Source organism: Manis javanica, chromosome 17 (genome assembly GCF_040802235.1).
Source record: "Manis javanica isolate MJ-LG chromosome 17, MJ_LKY, whole genome shotgun sequence".
In the NCBI taxonomy this organism is placed as follows: domain Eukaryota; kingdom Metazoa; phylum Chordata; class Mammalia; order Pholidota; family Manidae; genus Manis; species Manis javanica.
In genome coordinates, this window is record NC_133172.1 from 61,632,165 (window position 1) to 61,657,429 (window position 25,265).

A 25,265-nucleotide genomic window follows, 5' to 3' on the forward strand; every position below is an offset into this window, starting at 1 on the left:
GCACACAGTGGGGAGGCCTGTGTGCTGAGGGACACCGCTTTGTTTGTCATGGGAACACTCCCTCCCTTCCTGGCCCCTCCGTGTCCCCAGTGAAGCCTGTCCAGCACCCACACCTCCTCCATCCTGGACACGGGACCCCGGCCTGTTCTCATGTTCAAGTATATGAGACATCAGGGTTGTGAACAGAGACAAGATATGTCCTCTGTGACCCTGGACCCCAGGCCCAACCCTCTCGGCCGAGGGTCCCGCACCCAACCAACCTCCCTCACCCAGACTCCGGGGCTGGCTAGTCCCTGCCACCGTCGTCGGCTCTGTTCTGTCTCCGACTGCTCGGGTGGGAGTCCCTGGGGACCTCCTGCAGGCATTTCAACCAGAGGGATGACCCTTGCTGGAAGAGCGCCTTCCCACCCATGCCCGTTTCAGCCCTTCATTCCACTTGGAGTCACTCACCCTGGTGGACTCCGCTGCGGCCAACACAACGTGCCAAGGGCCTTGGCCAGTGGGGCCAGATGCTGAGAGGAGGCAGTGCAGCTCCGGGCACCCATCCCCACCTCCCTGCAGGCCTAGGGAAGGGATGGGAGCCCCAGGAGAGTGCCCGGGACTGTGTCCTCACGGGGCTTGTCTGAATGGTGGGCTGCTTGGGAGACACATTTGGGAAGGTAGCCAAGGGATCCCTTGCTGCAAATGGAAAAATAGTGACTCCCTAACTTCCTCTGGGCTCCAGGTTTCTCCCCATCTGCTTTGCTCCACCAGCCCCCCAAGACAAAACGCACTCCCCTCTTCTCTGCTTCTGGCTTGCTCTGCTGGCCTGGGCTTAGTCCTGCCTCAGTTTCCCTCTGCCTGGGGGGAGCGGCATCGCGGTGTGTGGCTGCACCTGCAGGGGCGCTAGCCCACCTGGATGACCACACTCCATGCTTACAGAGAGCGCTATCCCTCCCGGACAGCCCCGTAGTGCCGGGATGAGGGGCACTTTCCTCCCGGGGCTCCAGGTGGCACACAGCCTGCTTCGAAAGGTGCTTCAGGTCTCTGGGATGTGTCTTAAGAACTGCCTCTTAGCACAGAAATAATTTAGCGGAGAGCTTAGCTGACCAGAAGTGGTCACTTTACCAGCAGGACCAGCAGATGACTGGGAGCTTCTCAGAAGGCAGGTGCTGAGAAACGCCAGGCATTCGGGGTGATGAGCAGAACAATCCCTCTGCAAGGACGAGCTCGGAGTTGCGCGGCAGACAAAGCGGGAGGCCAGGATGGACAGCGGGCCCCCCTAAAGCCCCTCAGAGGGAAATGTCCTGAGCAGATTAGGAGAAACCCACAGCTGAGATCCTCAGATCCTCAAACCAAGAATTGCTGCTGCTTGTTTGCCTAAGCCAGGTACTCAAGCCAAGAGTCTCCAAAACATGTGACCCGTGCTGAAGGAGTCCCAAAGCTGCTGTCTCTGTGGAAGCGTCCTGACACCGAGCCTCAGTGTGCGCAACCGTCCTGGGCTGTGCAGGACACCTGACCTGTGCACGTGCAGAGGATCCGGCTTCCTGACAGCTCCTGCCCATGAAGAAAGGGGCTCTCATGGTTTCAGTGTGCTTCTCCTCAATCACATTAGTTGAGCCACTTCCATAAACTTACTGGCCATTGGGAAATCTGTTGGGAAGTGCCTGACCAAGTGGGCTGTCTGACTGTTTAAAAAAACTTGATCTATAATTTTTAATATGTTTGGATATATTGGATAGAAGTCTCCTGTTGGCTGTGTTATGAATAACTTCTCCCACTCCGTGATTTCCCTTCCCACTGTCCTAATTGTGTTTTTAAATGACAAAATGTTCTTGATGTTAATGTAGTACAATTGCTCTTTTCTTTACGGTCCTGTTAGAAATCTTTGCCCAGCCCAAGGCTGAGTAGAGTCTCCTGTTATTTTCTGGAAGCGATGTCATTTTACTTTTCATATTTAGACCCAATAGTCCATGAGAGACCACTATACACCTACCCAAAATTTAAAAGACTGACAGCATGAAGTGCTGGTGAAGCTACAGAAGCCTTGGAGCTCTTACACACTGTGGGGGTGGGATGGTCAATGGGGAACCCACCCTAAAAAGCTGACCATACACCCCCCTACAAGTTCAACTTCTATGTAATCCTGAAGGAAATGTGTACCTATGAGCACAAAAGGGCACACACAAGAATGTTAACTGTACCAACATCTATAATAGCCCAAATCCGGAAATAACCCAACTGTCCATCAACAGAAATGGAGACCCCGGGGTGTGTTGAGACAACAAAATAACACACAGTAGTGAGAATGAATGAAAAATTGCTACACACAACATGAATTCCAAATGTAAATTTAAGACTTCAGGATTCAAAAGTGCAGAATTTCAGCATTTGGGAGAGAGATGGTTAGAAGGATATTCAGCAATGGGGGATTTCAGATAATTTGGCTTTTTTAGTTTTTCCTTTTTTGTGGGATCAACAGCTTGTCTCTGGGGGCATGTCCTGCATACACAGGGACCGGGACAGGGTCCTTGGGACACCAGAGACAGCTGTGGAGGGCTCTTGCTACAGAGCCACCTCCTGGAAGTGGGAAGCAGATGACAGATTTGAGACTACATTTTAAAAATTAAAGATAATATCTTTAAAAATTAAAGATAATAATGGTTATTATCTTTGGTCCCACACCTGTAAACAACAACAAAACAACAAGACAAACAACAACAAATGCTGGCGAGGATGTGGAGAAAGGGGAACCCTCCTACACTGCTGGTGGGAATGTAAATTAGTTCAACCATGTGGAAAGCAGTATGGAGGTTTCTCAAAAAAACTCAAAATAGAAATACCATTTGACCCAGGAATTCCACTCCTAGGAATTTACCCTAAGAGTGCAGCAGCCCAGTTTGAAAAAGACAGATGCACCTCTATTTTACTGCAGCACTATTTACAATAGCCAAGAAATGGAAGCAACCTAAGTGTCCATCAGTAGGTGAATGGATAAAGAAGATGTGGTACATATACACAGTGGAGTATTATTCAGCCATAAGAAGGAAACCAATCCCACCATTTGCAACAACATGGATGGAGCTAGAGGGTATTATGCTCAGTGAAATAAGCCAGGCAGAGAAAGACAAGTACCAAATGATTTCACTCATTTGTCAAGTATAAGAACAAAGCAAAAACTGAAGGAACAAAACAGCAGCAGACTCACAGAACCCAAGAATGGACTAACAGTTACCAAAGGGAAAGGGACTGGGGAGGAGGGGTGGGAAGGGAGGGATAAGGGGGAAAATAAAGGGGCATCACTATTAGCGGATATAATGTAGGGGGGGGCACGGGGAGGGCTGTACAACACAGAGAAGACAGGTAGTGAGTATAGCATCTTACTACGCTGATGGACAGTGACTGTAATGGGGTATGTGGGGGGGGACTTGGTGATGGGGGGGAGTCTAGTAAACATAATGTTCCTCATGTAATTGTAGATTAATGATACCAAAAAAAAAATTTAAAGGTAATAAATAGGGCTTCGTATGTGTAAGGCCCCCCGGGAGGCAGAAGGAGCCTCAGACATTGTGCTTGTCGGCCATCCAGAGCCCAGGCTGAGGCTTCGAAAGCTGGGAGTCTGCAGTGTCAATCTGTGTGCGTCAGTTGCTCCAGTGTTAAGCAAGAGCGCATCTGTGTGTTCTGTGTTCCATACATTTGAGAGGAGAAGAGCCAGAGAGCTCCTGCGAGACGGAGCTCAGACCTGACCCCCGTTAGGTGGGACCTCATGGGACCCTGACGCTGGAGTGCCACCCGATTGGCAAGTCCACAGAGGGTCAGCGTTGCTCCAGTTCCTCCATCCCTGGCCCACTGCAGAGCACCGGGTGAATCACTTTAAGATCTGTGGATCTTAAATTCTTCATAGTAAAGCACAGATTTTGGTCAGCGGTCAGGGTTTTTTAGGAATGTGGCCTGTTAAAATGCTGACTTGAGGGCCCAGAATCTCAGTGAATTTCAATTCTCAGGACCTGAGCCTACAAACCTGCATAAGTTTTCTATGCCAGCATTTTACTTGCCATAATACCTATTAACTCTTAAATGACATTGGGAACTCCTCCAATGTAGGCACCAGGCTTCCATGTCTTTGTACCCCGATATCCAGGATGTTTGTGAGATCCTCGCCGATTTGACCAGTTGCTGTCTTGTCTTCGTTTAGGGGGAGACAGGAGAATGGCAGGGTGGGAGGGACTTTCCATTTCTTTTTGATTCTCTTCCATGAACATACAGGGACACTGTGTTAGGAGGACACCACACCGACAAGGGAGCGGGAGGGGGGTCTGAGGATGGGGAGTGCGGGTGACGGGGGAGACACGGCTTCTCCCTGCCTGGTTCCCTGGAGGAGCCGCACCTCCTGCTTGGGTCACTTCGGTCCTTAGACAGTCACTCTGCAGCCTGGGCCATGGTCCCACACCTGTAAAACGCAGATACTAATGCCCTGAACCCTCACAGGCGGGCGGTGGGGAAGCAGCCGTACGCAAAGGGTCTGAGAGAGGTAAGCTGCATGATTCTTGGAGAAGGAATGCCTTTATTCATACCTTCTTCAGTACAGGCTCGCTGAATATTGACTATGCGTAAGCACTTAGCTCTTAGTCAAGGACTAAGAATAGTCCTTTAGCTTGGGGGTCAATCTGGCCAATATATTCTACAATTGTTAAAACAGTCGCAGTTCAGGACTTTTTTCAATGCAGCCTGAACACGTTCTACTAAGTGCTAGCACATGTGTTATTCCCACTGGGCCTCACTAGACATCCCGTGAGCAGGTGTCTTACCCTCCTTTTTCAGGGGACACAAGAGGTAAGTTGCCCATGGCCACAGAACTGGAAAAAGGCAAAGCCTGGATCCAGGCCTGGCGCTCTTGACTAATCGCTGGTAGGAGACGCTGCTGCGGCGCCATGTAGTTACCCAGAGTCAGGGGTGGGCATTGCTGGGCGCCACAGATGACTCTCTTCGTTGGGAGCATCCTTTGAGAAATCAGCACCTCTTCTTCAGTGATGAGGTGGCTGCAGAAGTGGACGTGGAGGGCACTGATCCAGCCCACCGTAGGCTCCCCTTCATGCTCGGTGCCCAGGCGTGCCCAGTGCCGCTGGCGCTCAGCTCGTGGCCTGCCCCTGGGCAGACTCCCCAGCGACTGCGGACCGTGCCAGGCCAGGAGCCCTGCCCAGAGCACTCACGAGTATTCTCAAATACAGTTATTTTCAGATTTATCACTGGCATCTAGAATGCTTTCAGACAGCAGTGACTAGAGGATGTTATTCTGCTTTACAAGACAACATGAGTCCCTGCCCAAGGGCTGCTTTCAGATCCAAGGGGTGCTTCCCTGGCACTTGCCACACTGCTCTGAAGGCAGGAGACCAGGGAGAACACGATTCTTGGCAGTTCACGTCCGGACGAGACCTCAGATTCCTCAGAAAACTCTTCTGCAAGGAAGGGTCCACCCCAGGAAGTGAGTCCTTAATGAAAAAAGGCTCCTTAGAAGAATGGCCACTGATTTCTAAGAAATGGCAAACTTGATCCGATTTGGATCCCATCCAAGGATAGCTTAAGACCTGAAGGAGTAAAACCAAGTCAACATTAGGAGGATAAATATTCAAGCCACCCCTGGATCCCAGAGTGAATGGAGATGAGGTCGGATCGGCACACTGTCTACCTGAGACTTGGCAGGCGGCACACGGACTGGCATTTGCTGCCAGGCTTTCTCCTGAGCGGAAGAAAAAGATCCAGTGCTTGGGAGGCACTGAGTTGATGGAAAGCCTCAAGATACGTCAATTAGTAAAACGGAAGTCTATTTTTAAATTCAGCTGTCTTCACTAATATTGCTAAGCGTGCCCGAAGGGCATGGCATCCATGTCCGCGGCTATTTTTCTTCCCCTTGCCATGCTGTCAGAACGCAGCTACTGGGTGAAGGCAGAATCACTACAACAAGGGGCAGTTTTGGAAGCAAATCTTTTCCCTTTGAAGGCAAACGCGGCAGGCCAGGGAAGCTGAGGATTACTATACGCAGGAACAATACGTTTTGCAAGTACATCCATCAGTAAAATAAGCTATTAGATCAAAGCTAATTTTTATACTGGAGGCTTACAAATACCAAATCCCTGGGAAATTGTCCCGGAAATTTAAATCACTCAAGGTCTCTAAGTTGTTTTCTGTTTTAAATTAATCTAATTTCATTGCAATCAGCAGAATCAATTTCTCCTTCGTGAGCACATTGCTCGTTACTTAGGAAGTTGCTGCTGGCTTTTCCATGCGTGGCATTCTCAGTTCCTAAAGGTAACCGCGATTACGCACGGAGAATGACATTCTTGTATGAATTAGTAATTTCTTTGTCCCACTCACTGCTGAATGGATGGATGAAATAAATGTCTGTCCACCAGAATGATCTTAAGGATGTGGATGGCTCTAAGGGGTTATCTGCACACACACACAGCCTGCCCCTCCCATCCCTTCAGATTTAAGGATGACTTAACATTTTGATAGATAAAGACATTTTCAAGGTACATTTTCAATATATGCTGTGTTGCTCTTTTAAGTCTTTTCTTTATAAAGGCAGAGTAGGAATACATTCTAGGGGAATGTCAGACAGGTTCTTTTCTCCTGGTCCGGGAGAAACGAAGTCTGTTCTTAGGGCCAGGGGGACGGGAGGCCCACTCAGGGCCTGGAGAGACAGGAGGGGGTGGGCCCAGCACAAGGGCTGGGGGCTCAGCAGAGGTTTGTGCTATTTTAGGAGCAGATATCCGCACTTTGGAAATGTTTGTTTTTCCACAAATACTCTACCCTTCCAGAATATTTAATATGCTTCCTTCTGAAATGTAAGCTCAACTCAGCCATAGAGAGAACCTGGCTCTAGGATGAAACCCAGAGGACAGCACACGTTCCTCCAGGCCTGGAACCCCATAATGGGGTGAAACGGAGGAGAAATAAGACTCGTCCTTTGAATGAATCCTAAACTAGCCTTAGCCACACCTTGATTGATTTCCAATAGTTCTACCAGTTCCCATTGACCTTGAAGGTAGCATACACTTGTTTTAATCCTCAGTGATCCTTCTCCCCTTTGAAACAACCCCATTTGGAACAAGACTGCCTGCTGCACTCGGCCGTGATGGTCCCGGCATCTGAGGTGGAGAGAAGGCGTGTGCGCTGCTTTGTGCTTTACTCAGCGTTGTTTTGTCCCAACCTGAAATAACGCTCACTTAGGAAGTTCACGGGTGTTACAAGAAAGATGGGAGATTTGGTGGATTAAAGCACATCTATTGCAATCTCTGTCTGAAATTTTTTTCCTACTTGTTAAAATAGTGCCGTTATAAACCTTTTCCACAGATTATGCCAGCTGCTACAAATTTCCTTCATATTCTCAGACGAGACTGCAGGAAAAGGTATGGTTCTCTGAACTCTGCACAAAATAACTCTAGTAAGAAAACCCCTGCAATGGTACCATCAAGTCTCCCCATCATTTCCTATGAGTGGGTTAAAAACTTCACCAAATGTTCCATGTATAAAAATTACAGTCAGTGCTTGTGAAACCTGCAGAGTGCAAGTGTGGTTTTGCTTTTGCTGCTTGAAATACAAAGAACAATGATCCTGAGGACGCAGAGCGGAGCCATCTGGGTAACCAGCAGGTTGGGTCGGCCGAGTTAGATGATTCTGGATGGTTCTAGTTCCCTCTGGACCCCGGAGGCTCACAGGCTGGGCCTGTGACTGAGAAGCACCATGCTGAGCACCCGTCCACATCCCCACCCCCAGCCACGCTCCTTCTCCCCTTCATGAAGGTTCCTCGTGCATCAGCCGCATTATTCCCACTGTATAGCCTCGGCAGCCTGTGAGCCCAGCACCGCGTGGGGCTGGGCTGCTCACCTGCCGCCTCCCGACCACCCAGCACCAACACGGGTTCAGACGCCCTCCGGCACCCGCACGCCACGCCTGCTCCTGTCCAGGACCGGACAAACTCCAGTGGGATGAACACTCACACATGGTCGTTTGGGTATAAGGTGTGGGCTTTTTTTCTCTTTTTTAATGATACTTCATAAGCCTTAAAAAGTATTCTCTCCAGATTACAAAAGGTTAGTTAAAACTGTTTAATAGGAACAATCTTGGACAAGCAGAAATAGCTTTGATTTGGAGAATTATAGCAACATACACCTGGGAAGGACCCCACAGGGACAGTCAGGTGGGACGGCCTGTGCCTCTTCTAGAGACTGCATTAAAAAGATGACAGATGGGCATTCTGCCCTCTTGCAAGGCACACACCACTTCTGAAAACTGCCAGCTTTCCACAAAGGCTGAAAGATTTCATTTACATTAAAAAATAGCTTTTCTTCTTCAGTGTAGTGGAAATGCCCAGAGACAAGTCAGTGAACTCCCTCCCTAACACAGGTGCAGAACAGCTTTATTGATCTCGGGGTTTGTCCAGTCATTCCGAATGTCATCCAGGTGGTCATCGAAGTCCACCAGCGTCTCGTAGGACCGGCCATCCAGGAGCGACGCCGAGATCCTCTGGGCCTCTGGCCAGTCTTCACAGTGGTCACTACGAGGTGAACAGGAGAAGGTAACCTCTTAACAGAAAGAGAACAGAAACCAGCCACAGGGGAGTGATATAAAGGAAGACAATAACAGACGCTAGCAAACATGTATATTTTTAACACATACAGAACATAAAACAGGAAAGACACCTCCAAATGAAGTTCTGAAAAAGCTGGAGGTAGATGACATGCTTTCTGATGATTACAAATAAACCCCCACACACCAAACACCCGGAGAGAGGGTCTGCCCTGGGGAGAGGTGCCCTGGAGTCGGGCACCGCTGGAGCCCTGGGGCTCTGCCCTCCAAAGCCGAGGAACACGCACGCATCTGTGGGAGGTTTGTACACCACTCTGGAGAATACGCTCATTTAAAACACAGGAGGCTGGGTCAGCCCCCAGCATATGGGGCACGTGGTCCACCCCGCGAACACAGTACTCACTGGTGTGGGTCTCTGCACCGCCATTTGTTTTCATGGTGTTCGTACACATGAATTGTAGGTACCACGCAGTCCATTGTAAACTTAGTGTTGTCTACCTGCACACAAGACAAGAACACACTCATGAACAGGTAACAGGAGCCGACAGCCAGCACCTTTCTGGAGTCCTCAAGCACCTCCTTGGGGCCCTCCCAGCAGTGTGAACACTGGCCCCCAGCCGAGATGATAGACTCCACCTCACGGAGTGCTGACACTGCGCATCTGCCTGGATCGCACCATGAGTATGGCCTGCAAAAAGCCTTGGTATGCAGGATAAATACTAAGCACTGTATTGTTTCTCCAGCAAAGTGGGGCTTTAACATGTTACCTCCTCCCTCCCTACAGGCTGTGCCGGCTATTCTAATTCAGTGGTTCTTACACATGAGTGTGCATCAGAATCATCTGGAAGCTTCTTAGAACAGACTGCATCTGAACCAGGTCCCGGGTGGTGCCAGTACCGCCAGTAGACACCCCACTCTGAGCATGGCCCATCTCCAGGACTCCCCCTTCTGGAGGCCTGTGGGCAGTGGCCACACAGCACTCACACGCCTGTGATTCAGCACCTTTGTGACGACAGGTGCTGTGCAGGGGAGACTGCAAAGGGCGACGGTGGCCTGAGGAAGTATCTGCAGAAAGGAAGGCTGCCTATTCGACGGGCCCCATGGCCGAAGGGAACATGCAGGAGCCAATCTGCGACAGAAAGCACGATAGGCTCAAGCGGACTCACCATGACGAGGGCCGCATCGCCGAATCCCTCGGCGATTCTCGAGGCCACCTTTTCTGCAACCTGGGTTGGACTGCAAAAGACGACCAGTGAGCTTACCATGTTCCAGTTTATGTCACTCAACGCTACCTGAGGCATAGTTAAAAGCAAAGATAAGTGCCAATAAACTGCATGTGCATGTTATGCCTGTTTAAAGTGGCTTTTTGGCAACTGGTCCCATTGCAAACACCGCAGCTGACAGGGAAGGCTGTAATGGCAACAGAGCAGGTTCCTGCCTTACTGCCCCAGGAAGCCCTTGTGCAGGGGATCGGGAGGCACCTTATGAACACAAAGGTTGCCTGGAAGCCAGTGGAGTGCGCCCCGAGGCCTGGAGATGGACTGCTGAGCCGGCCAGTGCAGAACTTCAGACTGGAAGCCCGTGGGTGAGCGCCCCCACTGGGCTCTCAGCAACTGCCCACTTCTTAGCTGCTGCAATTGAGTCACTTTGCTTTTTTTTTTGGTATCATTAATATACAGTTACATGAGGTTATTAGATTCCCTCCATTATCAAGTCCCCACCACACACCCCATTACAGTCACTGTCTGTCAGTGTAGTAAGATGCTATAGTCACTACTTATCTTCTTTGTGTTGTACAGCCTTCCCTGTGCCCCCTTTTTCCCTTATCCCTCCCTTCCCACCCATCCTTCTCAGTCCCTTTCCCTTTGGTAACTGTTAGTCCATTCTTGGGTGCTGTGACTCTGCTGCTGTTTTGTTCCTTCAGTTTTTGCTTTGTTCTTATACTTGACAAATGAGTGAGATCATTTGGTACTTGTCTCTCTCCACCTGGCTTATTTCACTGAGCATAATACCCTCTAGCTCCACCCATGGTGTTGCAAATGGTAGGATTTGTTTTCTTCTTATGGCTGAATAATATTCCACTGTGTATATGTACCACATCTTCTTTATCCATTCATCTACTGATGGACACTTAGGTTGCTTCCATATCTTGGCTATTGTAGATAGTGCTGCGATAAACATAGGGGTGCATATGTCTTTTTCAAACTAGGCTCCTGCATTCTTAGGGTAAATTCCTAGAAGTGGAATTCCTGGGTCAAATGGTATTTCTATTTTGAGTTTTTTGAGGAACCTCCATACTGCTTTAAACAATGGTGGTAATATTTTATATTCCCATCAGCAGTGTAGGAGGGTTCCCTTTTTTCCACATCTTTGCCAACATTTGTTGTTTGTCTTTTGGATGGTGGCCATCCTAACTGGTGTGAGGTGACATCTCATTATGGTTTTATTTTGCATTTCTCTGATGACAAGCGATGTGGAGCATCTTTTCATGTATCTTGTTGGCCATCTGAATTTCTTCTCTGGAGAAGTGTCTGTTCAGATCCTCTGCCTATTTTTTAATTGGATTATTTGCTTTTTGTTTGTTGAGGTGCATGAGCTCTTTGTATATTTTGGATGTCAACCCCTTTATCGGATCTGTCATTTATGAATATATTCTCCCATACTGTAGGATGCCTTTTGGTTTCATTGATGGTGTCCTTTGCTGTACAGAAGCTTTTTAGTTTGATATAGTCCCACTTGTTCATTTTTGCTTTTGTTTCCCTTGCCCGGGGAGATACGTTCATGAAGAAGTTGCTCATGTTTATGTCCATTTCTTCTAGGTTATCCAGTTTAGACAGTGATCCAGTTTCATTCTCTTGCATGTAGCTGTCCAGTTTTGCCAACACTAGCTGTTGAAGAGGCTGTCATTTCCCCATTGTATATCCATGGCTCCTTTATCATATATTAATTGACCATATATGTTTGGGTTAGTATCTGGACTCTGTATATTCTGTTCCACTGGTCTGTGGGTCTGTTCCTGTGCCAGTACTAAATTGTCTTAATTACTGTGGCTTTGTAGTAGAGCTTGAAGTTGGGAAGTGAGATCCCCTGCTTTTTTCTTCCTTCTCAGGATTGCTTTGGCTATTCGGGGTCTTTGGTGGTTCCATATGAATTTTAGAAGTATTTGTTCCAGTTGGTTGAGGAATGCTGTTGGTATTTTGATAGGGATTGCATTGAATCTTTAGATTGCTTTGGGCAGGATGGCCATTTTGACAATATTAATTCTTCCTGCCCAAGAGCATGGGATGAGTTTCCATTTGTTAGTGTCTTCTTTTAATTTCTCTGGAGTGTCTTGTAGTTTTCAGGGTATAGGTCTTTCATTTCCTTGGTTAGGTTTATTCCTAGATTTTTTATTCTTTTTGTTGCAATTGTGAATGGAATTGTTTTCCTGATTTGTTTCTGTTCGTTCATTGTTAGTGGATAGGAAAGCAAGAGATTTCTGTGTATTAATTTTGTATCCTGCAACTTTGCTGAATTCAGATATTAGTTCTAGTAGTTTTAGAGTGGATTCTTTAGGGTTTTTTATTATGCACAATATCATGTCATCTGCAAACAGTGACAGTGTGACCTCTTCCTTACCGATCTGGATTCCTTGTATTTCTTTGTTTTGTCTAATTGCTGTGGCTAGGACCTCCAGAACTATGTTGAATAACAGTGGGGAGAGTGGTCATCCCTGTCTTGTTCCTGATCTTAGAGAAAAAGCTTTCAGCTTCTCGCTGTTAAGCGTGATGTTGGCTATGGGTTTTTGTCATATATGGCCTTTATTATGTTGGGGTACTTGCCCTCTATACCCATTTTGTTGAGAGTTTTTATCATGAATGGATGTTGAATTTTGTTGAATGATTTTTCAGCATCTATGGAAATGATCAAGTGGTTTTTGTCCTTCTGTTTGATGTGGTGGATGATGTTGATGGATTTTCAAATGTTGTACCATCCATGCATCCCTGGGATGAATACCATTGGATCATGGTATATGAGCCTCTTGATGTATTTTTGAATTTGGTTTGCTAATATTTTGTTGAATATTTTTGCATCTATGTTCATCAGGGATATTGGTCTGTAGTTTTTTTTTTTTTGTGGTGTCTTTGCCTGGTTTTGGTATTAGAGTGATGCTGGCTTCGTAGAATGAGTTTGGAAGTATTCCCTCCTCTTCTATTTTTTGGAAAACTTTAAGGAGAATGGGTATTATGTCTTCTCTAAATGTCTGATAAAATTCAGTGGTGAATCCATCTGGTCTGGGAGTTTTGTTCTTGGATAGTTTTTTGATTACAAATTCAATTTCATTGCTGGTAATTGGTCTGTTTAGATTTTCTGTTTCTTCCTTGATCAGTCTTGGAAGGTTATATTTTTCTAGAAAGTTGTCCATTTCTTCTAGGTTATCCAGTTTGTTAGCATACAGATTTTCATAGTATTCTTTAATAATTCTTTGTATTTCTGTGGTGTCCACTGTGAATTTTCCTTTCTCATGTGTGTAGATTCTCTTTTTTTCTTAATAAGTCTGGCTGGGGGTTTATCTATTTTGTTTATTTTCTCAGAGAACCAGCTCTTGGTTTTATTAATTGCGAGTCGCTTTGCATTTCAATAAAATTTTAAAATTCCAAATCCTCTCCCAGCTCGTCAGCCTTCAACTGCTGGCTCTGGCCCTGCCCATCCCAGCCTTTCTGCCTTCAAAGAAGCTAACCACCGGATGGCTCCATCATCCCTGCACACAATTATTTTCTACCCATCTGAGCAAGAGGTCTCCTCCCGGGGCCCTTATTATATCCTCTCTCCCCCAGTGGGCCCAGCTCTGCGGCCAAATCTGAACAAGTCTTTTCTTTTTCAGGAAAAAGAAAAAAAAGAAGTGCTTGGCTGGCTCCCTCAAGCCATTGTCCAGCGTCTCTCCTCCCTTTCAAGGACGTTTCTTGAACCTCTTGAGTTGATAATCGGGTCCCTTTGCTCCATTTCCTCACCGCAGCTGTGCAGTCTGACACCCACCCCTCACCCCAAGGGTCGGCACCCTGGAAGGCTCCCAGCCGCCTGCTGGCACGTGCGCATCCAGGTGGCCGGCCTGCTTTCGCGCTACCCTGGCTGAGGGGGCCTTTCCTACTCTTCTTCAAACAGCAACGGCAACGGCAAGTTCCTTCTCCTCACCCACCATTTTGCTCAGGCTGCCGCCACAGGCCTGCATTTCTAAAATTGCTTCCAACTGGTCCCGGTTTCTAGGTTTCTCATGTATTTTGCAAACTCTCCTTAAATCATTTTTATTAAAAGGAAACTTCTACCGTGTCCCCCTGCCTGTGAGATAAAAGACCACTGTCCTCAGCCTGGCAGCCCGGGCCTGTCGCGGCGTGGACAAGCTACTGTTCCTGCTCCTGGGTGCGCTGCTTTCTCTTTGGTTTCAGAAAAACCATCTATGCACAGTGCCCCCTCCCCACTGGTTCCCGTTTGGAGTGCCTTCCTGCCTGTAATGCCCAGAAAACGCCATGGTCTCTGGGAGGGCCTGCCAGATAGCCTCCGATGACATCCATCCGCTCCTTCTCTACACCCTGAGCATTAATTCCCAGACTGGTTTAACACTCAGTCTCTGAAAAACTCAGTCATCTTTTTGTGCATCTTATTTTCCCTGCACAATCAGGGTCTCACCTTTCAGTAGCAGGGACTGAGCCATACATATATTTCAGTGGACATAAAAATACATTTATTATTGTTTATTTACAGAAACACATTATATAATTACAATCCATTTCTGGTGATTATGCAGAAAAAGCAGATTAATAATGTTTAGGGAAAAAAAATTATTTCACTAGTGATTCTACTTTGACTTTTAAAATTGGGAATTTATACTGATATGCTGGCTTTAAGTCTGCATGAGACAGCGAAACAAGTTTAAAAGAGAAAGGGCCCCGGGATTTCTGTCCCTCAGGTCACCAGGGAGGCCCACATGGTAAAGGCAGTGCTTCCCTGTATTCACCAGCTGGCAAGTGCCCAGTCCCCACAGCCCAGGCGGCAAACGGCGAGGGGCAGGAGCCGACTGTGGCAGGAGACGGCCCACTCACCACCAAATGCGGGTAAGTTGTCGCGATGCCGACTCACTTACACCTCAGGCGCAAATGGGAAGCATTTGCTAAGCACGACCTTCTAGCGGCTCTCAAAGCATTCACCATGAGGAAACTCCCAAATCGTCATCTTAACTTGTATGATTACCATAGTAGTTGGTGACTTTTAGTGGGAAGGGGACCACCAAACATTCCTTAAAAACAAAAACCACCATCTTAGATGCCCAATAACTCAAATTTCAAATGTATTCTTTTGAAACAAGTTTAGAATAAATTAGTTAGTGAATTGCCAAAGTATTGAAAGAACTGTCAATTCTGTCCATACCTATTGGTGGCATGGACTCCGCCTCAAACACTAACCCGCCCCTGCCTCGTGTAAGCACCCCCAGTACGCTCCTCACACAGGACCGTCAACATGCCGTCGAAGTCAGTCCTGTGTTTCCTGCGAGGCCCTGCTAACTCCTTGCTCCTGTGAAGAGTCGGCGCCAAATAAACTGCTGGCATCATGGAGACAGAGCCCATTTCCTGACCCCCTTCCAAGCAGAAGGAAGCCAGGCATTCTCCTGAACTTGAGAGCTTACATTCAGAATCTAAAAGCTCTTCATGGGGCACATGACCTCGGACCAGGGAACTGTGCTTTGCACGGAGTCTCACCCACCTCAGATGTTACTGATGAAGCAGAAAACCAGCAATGCTGCAATGGCACAGTGAGAACTGGCAGAGTAACCTCAAGTTTAAGGAATGAGTAGACAGTTACAAACACCTTCCATTAAAAAAAAAATTAAACGTTAAAACATTGACTGAATGATCCTTTTTCTGGAAAAAGTACTTATAGAACTAGTAATAGTACCAGTCCCTACTCTGGACCCTGCATGAAGCCAAACATGCTGTGGGTTGGTTGCTTCACTGTCTTTAAGACGCTCTCCGAGGTGTGAGCCCTTCGCTCCGTGTGACAGAGGAACACGGGCCCTCCTGAGGCCCAAGGAGGTGGATCAGTAAGTCACCAGGATTTGAATCCAGGCCTTCCTGCTCCAAAGGTTATGCTGTGAGACTTTGAGAGGTACCAGCCAGCTGATACTTCTAAAGGAAGAGCATGTTTTTAGGGAGCTTTGGCTGAGGAGAGAAGGGAAGATCTCCTAGGCAGAGGTAAAGAAGAAGTTGGCAGGATGCTGACTGCCGGCTTCCAAGCCGCGTGGCCTTTGTGCAGTGACCGTCTTCGGCTGCAGCTTCTTCACCAGAGTGGCCTTGTGAGGACCAGACAGGACGCTGCTAGTAAAGCCCCAGGCCAGGTACAGTGCTAACTTGAGGTTCCCCCTCACAGCACCAGCATCCTGGAGGGGCGGATTGAATCCCCAAGTCTGGCAGAATCGTCAGAGGGGGCTGAGGGGCCACGGGGCACCCCTCCACCTCCAATGTTTAATCCTCTCTACAGAGCTGACAAATAGCTGGTGAGTAGGTACCTAAACATCGACACCAAGAGGGACTGCTAAACCTGAGCAGAGCCGGTGAAGGAACTGGGAAATTCTAGAAGGTATGAGCAGCACAAAAATGGTGTCTGAGTAAGATAACCCGAGGCTGGGCTGGGCTGAGGTCCAAACAGAGGCAGGAAGGTGAAGAGGCTGTGAGCCTAAGGAGCCGTGTGCACATCAGGGCTGTGCAGGCACACACGAGGCGACCGTGGGAGGCATGGGCCTGGGGGTGGAGCAGAGGAGACAGGAAGCGGAGGCATCGGCCCACCTCGGCCCGGCCATGCCCTCTGGGCTGGTCTCTGGTCCTCTCTCTAAGAGTAGTCGTGGGAAAGTACTGCCCGGTCCAGGAAAACCCCCCTCCCCACGACGGCTCCCACTGTGTGCAGCACCCAGCTCCCGGTGCCGCAGAGCCGCCCTCCCAGCCCCGCTTGCCAGCACTGCCCTTCACGGCACACCCTGGGCTCCTGCCCCGTTTCCTCCTGGCGTCCTCATCATGCCGTCTTTCCCCTGGTCTCCATGTCTGTACCTGATGAGACCCTGCCCACTCTTGAGCACCCAGTTCAGGCAACACCTGCCCTGAGGGTTGCTCTCTGCTCACCAAGGGGCGCCATTCCTTTCTGCTCCTACTGCCCCAGTCCTCTGCGCCACCCTCCTGACGTGCAGCTCTTGTCTCGCGTCGTGGTCCTGTGCTGGTGGTATCATTCACATTCGATCCAGCAAGCTGAGGACAAGGCCCAAGAGTCTAGCTCTGCTCAACAGAGAGCTCGGCCCGGGCCAGGCATTCCGGGCCCTGTCAGTCTCTTTCACAAAACAAAGACCAAGACTGACATGGCCCTGTGAACAGGCTCTGTGTCACCCAGACATGGGAGGCGGATGGGACCAAATGGAGTGTGTTAATAAGAGATGTGTTGGAGGAGGAGAAACCAGTGGTGTTCCTGGGCTCGGAGAAAGAACAGAGACAGCAGGAGAAACCAAAGAATCAGGGTTCGGAGTGCCTATGCACTGTGGTCCCTCCACAGGCTTTAGCGGTTGCCCTGCCCCCCCTCAAAGTCCTGACTGGGCCCCATCCTCCAAAGGGTGAGAAGGTTTCAATCCCCGAAGGGCGCCTGTGCCTTATCAGGGGCAGCAACACACGGACACCAGCTTCCTGTGTTGTTTCCAAAAATGCTATTGAGCCTAACCTGTCCCCTGTCTTGCCAAGTGGACATAACTCCAGGAAGTGTTCTGGTCCTATGTCCTTCACTGCGTCCCCTAACTGCCTGGCCTCTGGGGTCAGCTGCCCGTGTCTGACGATGTGAGGAAAGCACGTCAGGGCCTTGCAGAATTCCTACCCGCCCTGGTTTCTGGCTACAGGAAATCAGGAGGGGGTCAGGTGCCAATTCCACTGGGCCCTCGCTGTGAGGTCACATCAGGCCGGCTGCCGTGCTCCTCTGGAGGTGGCCTTTGTCACCCAGCTCTTCCTCCCCATCCCTGAAGGCCTAGGGACACCCCTGGCTTTTGTACCAACTCTGGGTCACAGCACCACTCTCTCGTGAGTTCTCTCACATGCTGCCCACACCTCTGGAAACAATCCTCTTACTAAGCCTCCTCAGATCACCCTAACTTCAATGTGTCACCCATTTCTTTGTTGGGACCAGGACTGACGCAGATAAAACCAAAGTTCTTGGCTTTGCTCGTTAATGAGACTCACAGTAGGGGAGCCCGGAGCCCTAAGAAAGCCGCAGCAAGCACCCCACTGTCAGCGCAGTATCAGACCCTGAGAGCGCCAACGCCAACAGCTGTGTTATTTATCCCCCCAAAGAGTGGTCCTCTTCCCTAAGGCTCTGCCCTAGCTTGGAAATGACAGGCAAGGCAGAGCCGGGTGGGGATAAAAATCAGCGGCCACTGGCTGTTGCTTTTACTGTATGAATTCCCTTCAAGCAAAATGAAGGAGGCACGAGGCAGGACCCCAAGTTAACATCAGTGCTCAGAATTTCCATAGCTCAGAGTCACCTGGCCCACAGCTCCCCTCAGAGACCAAACACAGGCCCAGAGGCGCGGCGGGGTTAGGTTTTCAGAGCTTGCCTCTTGCGCTATGATGGCCCGCCACGCCGGAGGAGGGCTCTGGCTGTCACATCGTCCCATGAGCACCCTTTCAGGGGCCACAGGGTGTTCGCACACATACCTGGCATCCTTTACTCGTTCATTAGCTTGATAATAACCAGCGATCACATAGCTATTGTCTTTGCACCATGAATCAATCTGAAAGAGGAACAAAAATTGAAAAGATGAATGATTTCCCTTTAACTATCAAGTCTCAATAAATATGGGAGAGCCCTCCCCCAAACGCTGGAACAAGGCATGACCTAACTCCCGTTTCCTCCACCCCAGGAGAAAGGCTATGAGCTGGGGTGTTCACAGCAAACAAGGCCGTACCAACCTGCTTTCCACAGTCTATGTGAGGTCGGAGAAGTCTCAGAGCACAGGCCTCACTCACTGGGGTCGGGGGCATCCGCCTGGACAGGTGCCCTTTTCTGGCCAGGAGGGGTGGGTCTGAGGAATGACTTTCTCCCAGTGGAAGGCCCCAGTGTCAACACACACTAAATGGGTGCAGTGGGGAGGGGAGGCCATCTTTACCCACCTTCTCTGGGGTCTGTACAGTCCTTCACAGATAAGCAAATGAAAGCGCAGATTCTATGTTTGCACAGCCAGGCAGCAGCTAGAATGGGGCCCTGTCTCTTTTGAAACCAAGGCTTTTTAGAGTATAGCTCAGTATTCCCAGCAATAATACCATGACAACTGTTCACGCCAGGACGTGGGATAAACGGGCACACGCACACAGGTGGGCAGATGCAGGCAGGACATATGTGCACACACCCACCCACCCTCAAACGCTATCTCATTTCCCTGTGATGTGCTTTTAAATGGAAGTATGGGGGTAGACTTTGTAAGTTTTTGTCCAGTTTATAATGTTACTCTTCTCTCATTAGATTTAGTTTCCTTCAGATCTAATGCCATTATTAAAAACAACAAAAGGTCATCCTGTTTTGCCATAATGGAATTTTTTTTATTTTGGTATAATTAATCTATAATTACATAAGGAACATTATGTTTACTAGACTCCCCCCATCACCAAGTCCCCCCCACAAACCCCATTACAGTCACTGTCCATCAGCGTAGTGAGATGCTGTAGAATCACTACTTGTCTTCTCTGTGTTGCACAGCCCTCCCCATACCCACCCCCACACTATACATGCTATTCATAAGGCCCCCTTTCTTCCCCCCACTTATCCCTCCCTTCCCATCCATCCTCCCCAGTCCATTTCCCTTTGGTAACTGTTATATAATGAAATTTTAATAATATACTGCAGTAAGCTCTGTTCTGTCTGAAGAAGAAGAAATAAAATCGATCCTCACTTTTCCCACAGTAAAGTCAACTGCCTAAAAATGATTTTCTTACCTTTTTTTAAACATAGCCCATTGCTCTTTTTCTTGAGTTACGGTTTGGGGTTCTGATATTCTCCTCTATTGACTAAAGGTAAACATTACAGGGTGGTTACAGTCCAAGGTTCCCTGGCTCACAGAAGGATCAGAGTAATTTCAGCTTTCTAAGAGTTTACAATTACCATATTGGGTCAAAACCAAGGCTCACTGTAACTTTGCTGCAATTACTCCAAAATCACTTATACTTTGTTTCTATCACCTCTTGAAGGAATGGATTCTACAAACTTTCTCCTGCTGCGTACAGTGGTGCTCCCCTCATTCTCCCTACACTCCTCTCTCTGAGCACAGACCCCACGAGCAGCCTCTCCAGGGCGGCCCTCTCAGCCTTTGCCTCCAATCAAGACCCGCCTCGGGGGTCTCTTCCCTCCCGGTGACCCTCGCCTCTGCCCCTCCCCCCTGCCGTGTCCCTCCCCCAGCCGTGAGGCACAGGTCACCCCCTACCCAGGCAGGACTAGGGATAGTATTCCAAGTTCGCTCCTGTCTTAGGTTCCCACCGCCCTTGTACAAGTCACGTACACTTAGTGGCTTCACACAACATGAACTACTTTAGAGGCCGGAAGTCTAAAATGGGTCAGTGGGGCTGCTCTCTGGAAACCGAGCGGAATCTGCTCCTTGCCTTCTCCAGCACCTGGAGGTTATCCACATTCCCTGGCTGGCGGCTGCACCACTTTGGCCTCTGCGTCCCATTCTCTGACCCTCATGGGTCTCCCCTAAGGCCCCTTGTGATTACGGGGTTCATTAGATAATCCAAGATCAGCTCCCCATCTCATGATCCTTAACCTAATCCCACCTGCAAATTCCCTTTGCCGTGTAAGGCGACATATTCGCCAGTTTTGGGGATTAGGCCCTGGACATCTTGGGGGACATTTTCTGGCTGACCACAGCTACATTTAGTATCAAGATAATTACCTGCTACTGAGGACAGCCCGACCGCCCGCAGCAGCAGGCCCTTGTGAACAGACCACGCTGTTTCTAGGTCCCTTTCCTTCCTGGGCTGAAGGCAACAGTTCAGGACTTGTTTCCCCGCAAACACATGTGGTGTCACCCTGCACCTGTGCTCAGGGGGCACAGAGAGCGCCGGCATGAAGAATGATTCCTGTGACAAACACAGGATACACCTTGACCTACACTTGACCTGATGAAGGGCAAATTCCTGTGTGAAAACTTCAAGGGCCTAACCAAGTCCCTCAGAAAAGTAACATCAGGCCCTTAACTTCTAGAACTCTCCGTGGAGGCTGCCCTGAAAGTGAACCAGGTCACAAAAGCTCTGCCTTGGTTTCAGAGACTTTCAAACGATTCAAACAAGAGTAACCAAGTTCCCTGTACGGATGCCACTGGGGGCACAGCGAGCCTGTCCACAGAGACACCAGCGGCCGCCAACTGGGAACGGAGGGCTGCCGAGGGCTCCCACCAGCCACCAGAGCCCACGGAGGAGCATAAGCAAGTTCTAGTAAGAGTTCTCTTGGATGGTACAGAAAACAGAGGCACATACCACCAGCTGGGAGTGACATGGAGTGGAGTAAAATGGGCGTGTAGGCCATTAGTGTGGACGGGAGGAGGGCTGGGGACGGGGCGGGCAGGTGTTGAGGGGCTTTAGAATCCTGCAGTAAGCGGAAATGGCTATTGACGAAAAGGCTGATAGATTACTGTCAGCGTGCTCAGTAAAGGCAGCGGGCCCCTGGCCGTGGGGTGGCACGAGGCCGAGAGCCAAGCTGCTGTCCGACCCCGACCTCTGTTCTCTGTGAGCCCATTTCCATTCCCCTTGCCCTGCTGCTATGACGCTCCACGTCCCATCATCACACTGGTGAGCATGTTACTTTACATGGCAAGGCGATCTGGAAAATGAGAAGGGTAAAGACAACACTCTAAAACCTAATGTCGACTTAGTAAAACTCATTCTGAATACAAGGTCCAAATTGTGCACCTACTCGTGCAGTTTCTTTTACTTTTCCAGAGAAAGGACACTTCCACCTTGGCACAAGCCCACCCCCCTCTGTTCCAAGCTGCTTTTGGCTCATTCAGTTCCAGACACACACACGGAGCTACCACAGGGGCTGGGGGCGACTCGTTCACTCCCAATCAAACTGCATAAAGCAAGCGGCTTCTCTTGGCACACTTGCTAACATCGGTACGTGTGAGGCACTTTACAATTCTCAGAGCACTACCAGCTGCCTCACGTGACTACACAACAGCCACCCGGCAGGCAAGGCAGGGGACTGCTAAGAGCCACTCTGGAGAGGGCATCGCTCCCACATCTCCACGTCAGGCCTAGGCTGTCTGCGAGCCTCCCTGTCTGGCCACAGCAGCCACTGGAGTCTGAAAGGAGTGGGCTTGTTGGCTGCCCTGAGATGAAAGGCCCCTTCTCAAGCGTGCTGCTGATTTTCCAGGAACACAAAGGGGCTGACTCCATGAAAGAGGAGTTTGTGAGGCAAACAGGATGGGGAGAGGGTGAAGTTCAGGGGAAGAACTCAAAGGAAGACCCAGAGCAGCCATCGCCCTCCCCCAGGCTAGCACACAAAAGTTCCACCATAGGTAAACTAGGGGAGAAGGAACCAGGGTGCCTAGGAACGAGCCAGAGGACAGCAATCTGTGCCGATGAGCAGGGCAGGCACATGCGGAGGCAGCAGAAAGAATTCTGGACTGTCATGGTGACCAGACCAATCCACAAATACGCAAGCCATCTGAGCAGCACGTAACTGAAAGCTACTCCACAGCACTAGGAGATCAGAGGTAAAGGACAAAAGGGGCTTAGAGGAGCAGCAGGGTCATGCTAATTTTCCTACTAACATTTTATGGGTTTTTGCTATTAGAAATAATTCTGTCACTACCTACGTCAAAGGGCTACAAGGATAAGTAACAGGCATAAGTACTTAAATAAAAAAAGAATAAAAAGCACCCAGAAATGCAAGGATTTTTTTAAAAATGGAAAATAATAATGAAAAGCCTTTCAAAGGAATCTGATGCTGCCCTTAGATGGACTTACATATCCAGTCTTTCCCATTTATCAAAAATAATTACAATATAAAACTCCCCTGAACAAAAAAAAAAAAAACATGAGTAAAGGCCTTGTTTAATACGGTTCCGTGGATTTAGGTGCTTTACTAAGATTACATTTTCCACGGCTGAAACTGATAAACTGTGGTGCCACACACTGAGATTTTTCACTGCCTTTCAGATTATAAAGTCGCTAAGGCAAAAGCTGAATGACATAATTACTTTAATTGTAACATAAAATTTTTGGATGAACTCAAATTGCAAATTTTCCTTTATACCTTTACTGAGTTATTTAACTTGTATTCAACTGACATCCTTCTCCTATTTGTCATATGTGTGGTTATGATTCAAAGTTCTGGTCAACGTAGACAAGCTAGCATAAATCACAAGTGCTTGGCAAGGACAGACCTCCAGCCTGCTAGTTTTTCTGCCTGAAAAGAAGTCTAGGCCGGGAATGCAGCCTGGAGGAGGAACTCAAGCACTGAAGGGCATGTTTGGGGGAAGTGCTGGCAGCCCAGGAGGGCTGGAGTGAGAGAGTAAGATCAACACGGTAGCTGCAGGGCTGCCTTAAGATTCAAGGTCCCCTCTGGGTATGTTCCCTCCCCAGGTAAGCGGTTTGGGAGGCAGCCCTGCGCCGTGGGGAAAATTCATGTAAAGGTGACTCCAACACAGTTGTTTATAGTTACTGTATTAATTCTCTTAGGTATAGCATTCCTATCTTGTAATAGTAACATAACCCTTTAACTCTGTAAAGGTTACTTAAGAATGAGAAGAATTAGTAAATTTTGCAATTCCAAGCAAGACTCAAGTTTGTGTGAGAAGCTTTTAGAATTTCATGTGGATTTAAAGCAACATCTTTTCCTCCCACCCCTCTGGCGTCTTCCCCATCAGCCTGCCAACTCTCCTTGCACCGACCTGGTGTAAGTTAGTTTCTCAGGCTTCTGTGCATAAGCACTCTCCTCACCCGACACTGTCCTGCTCTCATGGCATCACGTCATTGAGAAGCCACCGGTTCCCAGTCTGTGTCTCTGGCCCATCCATCTTCTGAGCTTCAGACCCGATTTTCATCTTTCAACGCTACGTCATTTTCCCTCAGTGAATAGCACCACTGTTGTCCCAACGTATAAATCAGAAACCGAGGCATCATCTTTCCTTCAAACGTGTGCCCGTAATGTTAGGCCAGTACTCTGCCCAAGGATACTCCCTGCTTACCAAGAAATTTACATGGGTGCCACAGTCAAGTGAATCATGAAATGGATTCACTTTGCTTGGTGTGAGGTACAAAGAATTTCTACCTATACTTTCTCAAACTCTACATTTTGCACAGATTAATTTTTTTAGTATCAGTTTTATACCTAAATGAAAAACAGTACCTCAATTCAAAGTTCTGGTATTGAGGCAGGTCTGAGGCTACAGCTTATTTCTCCCCAAGGCTGTAAGAACTCAGTGGAATTTACAGGCGGTTTCTTCCTGCACTGATCCCCCTAACTCACCGGTTGCTCCCTGGACTTCAATCACCAGCCGGTTCACCGTACGCGCGCTTTCCCATCGCACTTAATAAAGCGGTTGCGGCAAGTAGACACACACACACAAGCGTGGTGGACAGAAGGTGCGCGCCTGTCCCCGCTTTTAAATTTCACACACCGTCTTCGGCCTGTAAACGGCCTGGGTGCATTCCCGACGGCTCACTAACGGGAAGGGACCCTCCTCACACCGCGCTCACGCGGTCCCAGTCCGGGGAGGCAGTGCCTGGCGGCCACGCTGCCTTCCTGCGGGTCTGCACGCTGGGGCTGCGGCCACCGACACAGGACCCGCCCGGGTTCACCCCCGCGGCGGCTACGGGACGCGCTTCGGAGCTCGGGCGCTGAAGGCCCAGCACCGCGCGGCTAACCTCCCCCGACTCACCATCCCAAACGCAAACACTGCCGAATCGCTTCCCTGCCAATGACGACTTTCTACAAAGGCTGCAGGTCTGACTAACCGCCCAAAGGCGAAGGTCGCTCCTTCGCGGCTGCTGCGCGAGCGCCGGCGCCCCGCGCCTGCCGGACCACGGGGCGCCAGCTCGGGGGCCGGCCACGCGCCCGTCTCCTCTCCCGCGGACTCCGAGGGCGGGCCGGGGCGCCCTCCGCGCTTACCAGGGTGAGGGCCACCTCCAGCATGGGCGCCAGGGCCAGGGTGCCGTGGAAGAGGGGGATACAGTCCACGAGGAGCGTGTGGTGCGCGCCCGGGCCGCCCAGGGGCAGGTGCTCCTTGCGCGGCTTCTGCTTCTCGGCCACCAGCAGTCCGTTGACGGCGCAGTGGGGGTACTTGGCGCCATGCAGCACCATCTTGCAGTAAGCCTGGGTGGTCAGCTTCACCCCGGGCATGCTGAGCCCGGGAGGGCCCCGGAGGCCCCGGGCGCCGCCTGAGCCCTGGACCTGCTGCCCGGCCGCCCGGCGCCTCGGCGGAGAAGCGGGACGAGGCGGCGGCTTCCCGGCGCGCCCCGCAGGCCCGGCCCCGCGACAGGCTGGGCTCCTCGGACTCCGCCGTCACCGCGAGAAGGGGACGCGCCCGCGCCACACTCCACTCGCGCCTCTCGCCTCGCGCCGCCGGAAAGCGCTCTCTAAGCGCCCGCCGGAAAGCAGCCCGGCGCGGCCTTTTACGACCGCCGATGGCGTTTGCCCTCTTCCGCTCC

The 25,265-nt window shown here is 49.7% G+C and overlaps 1 protein-coding gene across 1 annotated transcript; it reads right to left on the reverse strand.

Annotated features, from left to right (window-relative positions):
• Window positions 1–8,072: 8,072 nt before the first annotated feature.
• On the reverse strand, window positions 8,073–25,174 carry EMC8 (ER membrane protein complex subunit 8). The gene is made up of 5 exons (XM_073225441.1): window positions 24,727–25,174; window positions 18,279–18,355; window positions 9,735–9,804; window positions 8,972–9,066; window positions 8,073–8,536 (listed from the first exon to the last, which is right to left on the reverse strand). Exons 1-5 carry the CDS (start codon window positions 24,955–24,957, stop codon window positions 8,377–8,379), a joined length of 633 nt encoding a protein of 210 aa, XP_073081542.1. The 5' UTR covers window positions 24,958–25,174; the 3' UTR covers window positions 8,073–8,376.
• Between the last annotated feature and the right edge of the window lie 91 nt (window positions 25,175–25,265).

Coding starts and splice junctions, on each gene's coding strand:
- EMC8 (XM_073225441.1), bottom strand. CDS start 24,957: ATGCCCGGGGTGAAGCTGACCACCCAGGCTTACTGCAAGATGGTGCTG. Junction 9,805..18,278: donor GAACGAGTAAAGGATGCCAG/GTATGTGTGCGA, acceptor CGTCTTTTGCAG/TCCAACCCAGGTTGCAGAAA. Junction 9,067..9,734: donor GCGATGCGGCCCTCGTCATG/GTGAGTCCGCTT, acceptor TCTTGTGTGCAG/GTAGACAACACTAAGTTTAC.